Source organism: Malus sylvestris, chromosome 5 (genome assembly GCF_916048215.2).
Source record: "Malus sylvestris chromosome 5, drMalSylv7.2, whole genome shotgun sequence".
In the NCBI taxonomy this organism is placed as follows: Eukaryota; Viridiplantae; Streptophyta; class Magnoliopsida; order Rosales; family Rosaceae; genus Malus; species Malus sylvestris.
Genome location: NC_062264.1, coordinates 664,974 through 675,034, shown reverse-complemented (window position 1 = coordinate 675,034; position 10,061 = coordinate 664,974). Strand labels below are relative to the sequence as shown.

At 37.2% G+C, this 10,061-nt stretch overlaps 1 protein-coding gene across 3 annotated transcripts; it reads left to right on the top strand.

Moving 5' to 3' along the window:
- Positions 1-1,926: 1,926 nt before the first annotated feature.
- Positions 1,927-7,285, top strand: LOC126622201 (uncharacterized). 3 transcript variants are annotated; one of them, XM_050290876.1, is made up of 7 exons: positions 1,927-2,194; positions 2,321-2,570; positions 2,707-2,839; positions 3,694-3,841; positions 4,651-4,687; positions 5,474-5,798; positions 5,927-7,285. In XM_050290876.1, the coding sequence occupies exons 2-7, from the start codon at positions 2,388-2,390 to the stop codon at positions 5,965-5,967; spliced, it is 867 nt and encodes a 288-aa protein (XP_050146833.1). In that variant the 5' UTR covers positions 1,927-2,194; positions 2,321-2,387; the 3' UTR covers positions 5,968-7,285. The 3 variants fall into 3 exon arrangements, with proteins under 3 accessions (XP_050146833.1, XP_050146832.1, XP_050146834.1); XM_050290875.1 differs by having other exon boundaries at positions 1,927-2,570; XM_050290877.1 differs by having other exon boundaries at positions 1,928-2,570; positions 5,907-7,285.
- Positions 7,286-10,061: the final 2,776 nt, after the last annotated feature.

Here is a 10,061-nt window from a genome sequence, read left to right as displayed (position 1 = left end):
TCAAATCCTTTTCACTAGTTTTCCTTTTTTTTTTTGGGTAAACTAGTCGTTTGTACTTATGTGAGACATAAATGAATACAATTTTAAAACATCGAAAAATTAGAATCTCACCAACTCTTTTCAAAGTTGTTGCCAAATGAAAAGTATAGTTAACCTCAAAAAATACTTCTTTAAGACCTAGCCGCCTAGGTGAACTGGTGAACCCAGATAAAGTAGCATGGTAATGTCACTATGCGTGACACATAATTCAATCATCTACAATCATATTATTTAATTTGTAAATTTAAATTAAAAAATTTAGGGTTTGTTTGATATCTTATTTGAAATTTTTTATCATTTCTCAAAATATTTCTTAAGAACATTTCTTGAAAACAATTTTTTTTAAGACCAAAAAAACTTGATTGGTTTGCGATTTAAAATTTTTAAATCTTATGATTTAAACTAGACAAAGAGATATAAAAAGAGGTGGTTGCATAAGAGGGAGAAAGAGAAAAGAGGAGGAAAGAAATTAAGAGATGATTGAAGAAAAGAGAAAGAAGAAGAGAGAGATTCGGACTAGATAGAGAGGAAGAGGAGTGAGAGAAAAAACCGAGAGAATGAAGAAAGCGGATTAGAGGAGAGAAGAAAAAGGTTAAAAAAAAAGAGGAGAGAGAAAGAAGAAAAGAGAGATAAATTTGGAGTGAGAGGGGAGGAGGTAAAGAAAAGAAACAAGTGAGTTTAATTTAAAAATTCTAAAAACTCACTTTTTTATGTTTTTAAAGAATAGACTATATTTTTGAGTTAGTATTGAATTTAGTTTTTTAAAATAGTTATACCAAACAAGTATTTAAGGCCTAAAATTTGAAAATTATTTTTGAGTTTAAAAAGTTGAATTCAAGTTGAGTACTAAACAAGCCCTTAGTCTCTCTTTCTTTTTAAATGATTGTTGGAGATTAAAAGAGATGCACAAAATGACACCCTAGTAGATTGTGGACTGTAAAGGAATTGGATCCCATATGGATATACTTTGTGGGGATTCTAGGAATCCTTACATCTTAGTCATTCATCATGTACTGTGAGATCAGAAATCATTTGATTTTTTTATTTAAAATTAAACACAAATAGTATCTGACGAAAACTGATCGCACGATGTACGATGAACGGCTAGGATATGAGGATCCCTAGGATATGAGGATCCCTAGGATCCTCACAAAGTGGATCTAGAAGGAAATGGATACTCTTTGGATCCTTTCCTCCTAATCCATCAAATCAGGGAATCCGAATTATTGAAATTTGATCCAATAGCTATAAACAGGGGCTATTTTAAAAGTTATAAAAACTTCAACCGTTTGATCAAATTTCAATGACACGAATTCCCTGATTTGGTAGATAATGAGGAAGGAATCCAATCATCTTCGGACTGTAAACAGCGGAGGTTGCCAATTGGACGGCTGACCCTTGACTTCCCGTGATTGCTGTTTTTCTGATTGACGATCATTCCCTATAAAAACTTACTTTCTCCGTTCCGTTCCGTTTCTGCCACCGATCAGTGTGTCTCACTTGCCACTAAAATGCTGAAGAAACGAACGCACTTGTTGTTGGTAAGTTTCGTAATTTTGGTGCAAAGACAGGGGCTAATGAGTCACTCAACATCTCCCCCTTAAAATAATCAAACGACAACAATGAATGAAAGACATAATAATGCAAACAGAAGCGATTCCCACTCTCTTATGATTACGCGTGGAACCATGCACCTATAAGGGATCACCATTATTCATGTTTGGGAGTCTCAGACCAGAAAATAATTATTATAAAAACTTAATTGGAAGTCATGTTTGAGAGGAGTGTGATAAAGACGCGCCAAAGGTTGAGCATGAGTGAATTTGGCACAATAATGTAAAGAGGTGGGGGCTGGCTTTGTATATAATTCATGTCCGTATTACGAGAGGGGCTTTCCACTTTTTTCTAACTTTTGCTTCCTCCCTCCTTCTCTCTCTCTCTCTCTCTCTCTAGTTTTCTCTTCTCTTCTGTTTTTGTTGATCTCTGACCTAATTGTCTGTCTGTGTGCTATCAACACCCTCACCACCAAACACCCCCCCCCCACCCAAAAAAAAATCACCATTCAGAATCTCAAGCAAGATCCTCTTCTTCTTCTTGTACCGCCGCCGCCACCACTAACAGCACCAGCAGCAGCTAGGCTAGAGCTAGATCTATTGTTAGTGTAGTGCATACCAATTATTAGTAGCTAGATATATATATATATATATATATATATATATATATATATATATATATATATAGGACTCAATTCGTAATTAGTAACATCAACACCACCGCACAGGATTTCTAAGAGATCGATCGAGAGCTGATCATATAATCATATCGCCACGATCAATCAAGATTTGAAGATGACTCCAGCTAATCTGGCAGGGCAGTTTGGCGACACAACTTACACCAAGGTGTTTGTTGGAGGGTTGGCATGGGAAACCCAGAAGGAAACCATGAAGAAATACTTTGAACAGTTTGGAGACATCTTGGAGGCCGTTGTTATCACTGACAAGGCCACTGGAAGATCTAAAGGCTACGGATTTGTATGCACTTTCTCTTTCATTTCAGGCAATATATTGTATATAGGGTTTTTAGTTGGCTACTTAGATAGATCTTGAAATAAATGAAAGATCTAAATACGGTATTTAATTACTATTTTGATTATATGTGTATATGTAGGTAACTTTTCGGGAAGCCGAAGCTGCGATGAGAGCTTGTGTGGATGCTGCTCCCGTGATTGATGGGAGGAGGGCCAACTGCAATCTTGCTTCTCTCGGTGTTCAGAGATCCAAGCCTTCAACTCCAAAGCATGGTAATATTCTATTTCTTCATGGATCTTAGCTTGCAAAAGCTTCATCATGAACTAATCTCGCGTTTTCACGTGAACGTACATATACATATATTTTAATACAAGGTACTTTAATTTATATATTATTTCTATTACCATCAGTTCTTGTTAATTAACTTGTTGAGGCAGCTAGCGAACAGCCTTAAAAGTTTTGGATATTTCTCACTAATATCATTGGTGCTTTCCAAGAAGAGGCTATTGAATATATTAGATTTTGACTGTGGTCCGAAAATAATTTTATTTGAGGAAAATTCTTTTCACAGTGAAACATATGCAATAGTGCAACTTTGGATATTCCTCAACTAAGAATTAAGTTTATTTCTGCAATTTTTTTTTTTAATTTAAGTTCAATCAATTTTATCGAACAAGTCCAACATCTCATGTGCTTTTTGCAAAAATAGTTGGATATATATATCTATATAGAAAAAAATTGGTGTTATTCTAGCTCAAAATTACCTAGCTACGTACCATTCTAAAGAACCATATTTCCATCCTCTTCTTAATTTGAACTTCGTTCAAGCAGATTTAAAAAGTTAGAAACTGATTATGGTAGAAATAATAAACTTGAGTTAATTAGTGGCATGCAATATATTACTCTTCCCCTTCTTCTGATTATTTTATCATTAGATTAATGTTAATGCAATTTCGTGTATTATATATTTTAGAGAAATAATGTTAATCTCTGATGTTATTACTTATTTATGCAGCACGTAAAGAGATGTCTTTAATTTGAACAGTGATGTATTATCAAAGTTTATTGTTGGAAATATAATGATTTTAATGATAAAGAGATTAACTGGCCTGGGTATGATGGGCAGGTGGAGGAGGAGGAGGAGGCAGGAGCTTTGGGAGGGTAATGGGGTCATTCCGAACAGGGTTTGGAGGTGGAGTGGGATCAGCTTTTCCCTCTGCAGCAAGCTTCCCTCATTATGCCATCCAACAAGGGATACCTTACAATCTTTATGGGTATGCATATATTGTACCCATTTATTGACCATTTGACCATCTCCATCATCAAATAATATAACTAGGGTTACTTTACAGCCTTTATTTATGGCTAACTGAAACTTATTTTTGATATTCCGAACTACCTGGTTTAAACGTTAAATTTTTGTTTAAAAATATAAAAAAAAAAAGATTTAATAGTTAAAATACTAGGAGCACCAAATTTTGTTTCTTAGATAACTATATATATTGTATATATTGATGATGAAGATGCCTTATATGCTATGCTATATATTGTACCCTCATCCATCTTTGCTAGCTGTATGAATATGTGGGTGTGTATGGAAAGCTGCACGTGCTTTACCAACTCATGCGCTTCCACCACCCAACCTCATCATCCTCATTAAAGTAGCCCTACTACGTATCAAGATTCAAAAGCACGCTCATATCTCTCTCCACCACACACACACAAATGAGTGTGATCAATATTCATTCCTTTTGGCATGGTTGTCATTGCCCCACCCCAAAACACACACAGAGTACATGTAATATATATGCACCGCGCAAGCTCGTGCTTTTACATTTGATCCTCATGCATGCATGCATACACACACACACACACACACACACATATTACATGCAGATTATATCATCAATTTCGCATGTCTGCATTGCATTCGCAACCTTAATTAACATGCATATGTATTTTTTTTAACATGCATGAATTTGTTGCATATACAAGTAATATACACATCGATTGAATACGTACAATCGATATTGTCTTGTTTTGTAGATGCTGACTGACTTGTAACTTTTTCCGTTTCGATCAGGTACTCTTCATACTCGCCAGACTACACTTACCCTACGGTTTGTACAATCTTCTCCTTTTTTTCTATTATATTATATTATTACCTTAATTAACCTATAAAATTGCTTCTTTTACCGCTTACTTCTCACATGCGGACCCTACCTCTATTAGAGAGAAAATACAAATAATCGTATAAATGGATGGTAAGTGTAGCACTACTCATTAATTTGCATTTTCATTTCTGAGCTCAAATAATTCCTCTAAAACATTAGACCCACTTGGCTTTCTCGTATTCTCGTTCTTTAATCAAACATTAATCTATTCTATAGGCCCGCACTTTACTCTTCCAACAGCGTCCATATTACGTAAGGAGTAAAAGGAAAGGGGACCAACCGACACATATGCATTGCATGTCTTGGCAGTTCCATGTATGCGATACCAAGTTGGCAAGTTGTTGAAAACAATTTAACTTCTTCAACTAATTCCCATCAACCAAACTTTTTTTTTCTTGATTAATATACACCCGTGTTCCAACTTGGTAGTTGGGCTTTCACTATGATCTAAACCAAACAGCACACACAACAGAACAAGAAAGGAAAAAAACAGGAAACACAAGACCATATATGAAAGTAACTGGGAACCCATATGTACAGACTCCACAGCATTAGTTTCACGGCTTGCTGAGTGTTTACTGATATTAAAAATAAATTTTTTTTTTTTTCCTTTCTAGATACTAATACCAAGTAATTGCACTTGAATTTAATTAAGGTAATTTTCAATTAATTAACTAACACCTAGAAGATAGTGATGATTTTATTTTTGTTCAATGTGGTATATATTTTCAGAACTACTATGGTTTGTACGGAGGGGCAGCAGGCCAGTATCCTATGTACGGGACAAGCCCTGCAACTGGGATGGTGGCCGGAGCAGCAGCCGCGGCGGCTTTTTACCCTTATCTTTCATATGGATCAGAAGGGAATGGAGGAGCCGCAGCAGCTGCATATGGTAGCTCAGGTGTGCCGAGTTATGCAACTGGTGTCCAATACCCCCACAACAACCAGCAGCAGCAGCTTTTTCATTATTCGACCATGAATTCAAGTGGAGTTGGAGGCTACCAGCACTATGGTCCTCCCATTTCTCTTGCGCCCTCACCCGCCTTGCAATCACCAGGTAATTACTTGAATTTGATTTTTGTTAGATTGAGATGAGAGCAATTTCTTAACTTTTAAACTAGTTAATCTTGGTTGAGATGGAGGGAGACGCTAATATCCTTGACAGTGTGTTTTGCTGTGCCACAGGCGTAACCGTGGCCCTTCCTGCACCAATCCCTCATCGCTAGTTCATCCCAAAGTGCGTGCATGCATGGCTTCAATTATTCAAACTCGATTCCACCCTCATCAGCTGCATATGCTTCTGAGTTTTCAGCAACCTCTGGCCTAACCATGGTTCACTTCTCCATCTCTTCCTCTCTCTCTCGCCGTCTAACACACAATTAATTAGCCCAAGCAATTGGCATTTGGACTAATTAATTTGCACAAATACAAAGCCTCCCAAAGGGGCTACATGAAATCATTCCATCTCCACAATTGGCTGGGGTACGTGCATCTCATGCATACTCATGCATTTCATTTTCCCCTTGAAGAGTTTTTTTTGAAAGCGTCATCTTAAATACCAACTCAGGCTATTGGGTATAGCCAAGTTGGAAAATAGTATTTTTTTTTTTCCCTCAAAAATTCTTAGCCCTGGAGGGGCTGAGGCAACAGAAGAAAAATGTAACTTTTGGCCCAGGAAGGCTAAAGAAATGCATAAAATGGTTTGCAAATATTGTAAATTCAACACAAATAGCAAGCCCTTCACTTTTGAAAAGTTTCAATCAAAAAATGTTTTATCCCTCTATCTTCAGCTAATCAATCACCTCAAACAAACAAAGGCGCGCAGTTTTAGGGGAAAAAAACATGGGCATGGAATGCCCCAATTGTTTTGGCTGTTAACATCTAGTCTTAGGATTTTGAAACTAGCTAAAAACAGTCATGTCTCTATAAAGCTTTACCAAGTTTTTGTCACCTTTCACATAATGTGTCTAACCAACCAACCAACGATCGATCCTTTCCCTTAGGGTAAAGGGAAGAAAATCACAAACTCTTGTTCGTTTCATGTAAATTCATCAAGTGTGGCTAAACTATGGGAGTTTTAGCCCCATTTCACTAATTTTAGGAGGGATAGTTTTTAGCATTAGCTTTTAGCTTTTGCTAGTACATTAATCTCATCATCCTTTTGAGCACTCCATTAATGGATGTGGAGTTCAAAAGCAGCTGCATGTAATCCTTGGAAGATATTTTGGTTCCCTTGGGTTCTTCTCCACTAACGCACCAACCATGGTTAGGACATAGGTCAACCTCATCTCATCACATCTATCTCTCTCTCTCTCTCTCTTTGTGTTCATCTTCTACTTGGAAATGGACCTTGATGCTCTTTCGATTATATGTATAAGTCTATGCTTTGGATTGCAATTAGGGATCCTTTTAAGGACAGTTAAGATTCATTCTCCATCGGTGCTGGTTGAGAATGGATATGCTACTCACTACTATATATGCTTTTGATTTGAGACTTCTATGTTTACTTCTGATGATGATATTATGAGACTTTTAATTACCTAATTCTTCTGAAGTTCGAAATTTTGGCAGTATATACAGAGGGAATATTAGTGACTTCTCAAACTTTAATTAAAATATGCCTTGAATTGATGGTAGTGCCAGTGCATGAAATTAAACTGAGAGATTTACTGTCTTTTTGAGTAATTGTATTAGTGATGTATTGTTACCAATTCACTCTTAACACGTATATCTTCTATTTACATTTTTTTTTGTCACAAATTTTTTATTAGATTCTTAGTGAAATGTTTACATCTTCTACCAAGATATTGAAATAAAAATTGGACCAATACAAACCCATGAATGGACATCGCCATACTTAGAGACATAAGATGCAACAACATGAGCAACATGGGCATACGTGAACGTTGCGGTTTGGAAGGTTTCAGCAAGATTCCAGATGTCGTCAATGATACCCTCCAAAGATGCATCAACTCCCGTTTCCTTATTGATTGTCTACACGATTGTCTTTGCATCAGTTTCAATCTCTTGGATGCCTTCCTTTGCACACCCTCAATGCAGTAGCTTCAGCCATTGCATCAGAATGAAAGTACAGGCCTCCCGAGCCTCCTGCAGAGTGCAGCAGGCCGGCAAAGTCCCTTATAACCCATCCCACTCCACCCTTATGTGTTTGGGATTCCAAGCAGCATCAAAATTCACCTTAAGTGTCCCAAACTCTGGTCTTTTTCATCTCACCTTCCTTCCTGCAAATTCCAGTTCATTGGTTCCATCCACTGCATCTGTGGTTGTTGTGCTCGCCCATTGTGCTTCCTTGTATTCTATCACCCTTACCTTCCAAATTTCCATTGCTTCTACCAGTGATTTAAGTGTTCCTTTGAAAAACACCTCGTTCCGGCATTTCCATTTTCTCCAAAGGCCAAAAATAAGTTCTTGCAGGATTTCATTTTCGTTTCCAATTGCATGAAGCCTGTTGCACAGATGAGCCCATGTAATGAAATCATTTGCCCTTCAAGGTAATTATTGATGTTATACATGTAGAATTGTAAGTAATGAGCTGATTAGTAAATAAGAAGCGCTTTAATGTTAATTGCGTATGCACTTAGTCCTATAGAATGACAAGTGTGAGGCTCCATTATGTAAGGCTAAAATAGCCATGTGTAGTGATCCTACAAATTAGCTAGATGTGTGGCTGAGATCAAATGTGATGTGTGTGGATCCAGCTAAGGCAAAAACGATTGTGAAATGCACATGTGTGTGCTCATTTTTCCATTAACAGAAATATATTCCTCTCTACAATTATCGCAGAAGAGAAGGAGAACATTCATTCCTTTTGCATTCTACAATCCTTTTCTTATCACCATCTTTGCATAACTCAAATAAATATTTCACATTAACATGGCCTCAGAGCCAGGTTCTATCAATTGAATCTGGGTGTGAATCTGTGAAGCCACTGAGTTAACTTGAAGCTCGGTGAAGTTCGCCGAAATTCAAAAATTATCTGAGAAGAGAAATCAACATTCAGGCCAAAGATGTCTAGATCTGGAAGCTTGGAGGTGAGAACTCCAATCTTCATTGATGAGAACTACGAGTTCTGGAGAATTAAGATGGTAACGGTTTTCAAATCTCTTGGGTTATCGAATTTGGTAGAAAAGGGGATTACAACCCCCGACTCGAAGAAGAAAAAAGAAGCTGAAGGGTTATCGGAAGATGCAGTCGATGAAGAAATGACTACAATGTTCATGAGGGATGCGAAGGCTCTAGGAATCATACAAAATGTAGTCTCTGACCAGATCTTCCCTCGGATTGCCAATGCTAATTCAGCTAAGATGGCATGGGATCTGTTGTATGGAGAATACCATAGTGGTGATCAGGTTAGATCGGTAAAACTGCAAAATCTTAGACGAGAATTTGAATATGCTAGGATGCGAGATGATGAATCTATCTGGTTATCTTACAAGGTTGAATGATTTAATTAATCAGATGAAAACATTTGGTGAATCTCTTTCTAATGAGAGACTTGTGCAAAAGGTTCTGATTAATTTAAGTAAACCATATGATCCTATCTGTTTGGTTATAGAAAATACAAAATGCTGGGAGACTGTAGAATTGCAAGAGGTAATTGCAATCTTAAAGAGCCAAGAACAACGGTTTGATCTGCATACTGTTGATACTACTGGGAAGGCATTTACATCTCTCTCAATGAGTCTAAAGGGTCAAAATAGAAGCAGAGCTCAATCTGGTCCATCTCAGTTCCAGAAGAATTGGAATTCTAAGGGCAAGAAATGGGATTCAAAACCCAAGTTTTAGCAGAAATTTCCTGCTAGTCCTGTACAAAATGCATAGTTAATGGGTTCGACAGTTACAAAACCACAGTGCAGGGTATGCTCTAAGTTTCACTTTGGTGAGTGTAGATATAAGGGGATGCCTAAATGCTATAACTATGGAAAGGTTTGGACATTGGGCTCGAGAGTGTATTGCAGGCAAATCAGTGCAAAAGACTAACAGTGCTAATCAAATAGAGGTGACAGGGAACTTGTTCTATGCAAATAGCACTATTTCTGGATCAGTTGTCAATGGTGAATGGTATATTGACAGTGGTTGTAGCAAGCACATGATTGGAAATGAGAAGTTATTGGTTGAACAAATGTGGTAGGCAAAGTACAAATGCCAATTGGTGAGCTTATGAATGTAGCTGGAATGGGGACTCTAGTAAATGATACTTGTAAGGGCAGAAAATACATAAAGGAGGTAATGTATCTACCTGGATTGAAGGAGAACTTACTGAGTGTGGGACAGATGGATGAACATGGGTATTATTTGC

Bases quoted from the DNA above. Each gene is read 5' to 3' on its own strand.
- LOC126622201 (XM_050290876.1), top strand. From the start codon at position 2,388: ATGACTCCAGCTAATCTGGCAGGGCAGTTTGGCGACACAACTTACACC. The intron at 3,842-4,650 runs GTATGCATATAT...CGTTTCGATCAG, and splicing joins ATACCTTACAATCTTTATGG to GTACTCTTCATACTCGCCAG. The intron at 4,688-5,473 runs GTTTGTACAATC...ATATATTTTCAG, and splicing joins CAGACTACACTTACCCTACG to AACTACTATGGTTTGTACGG.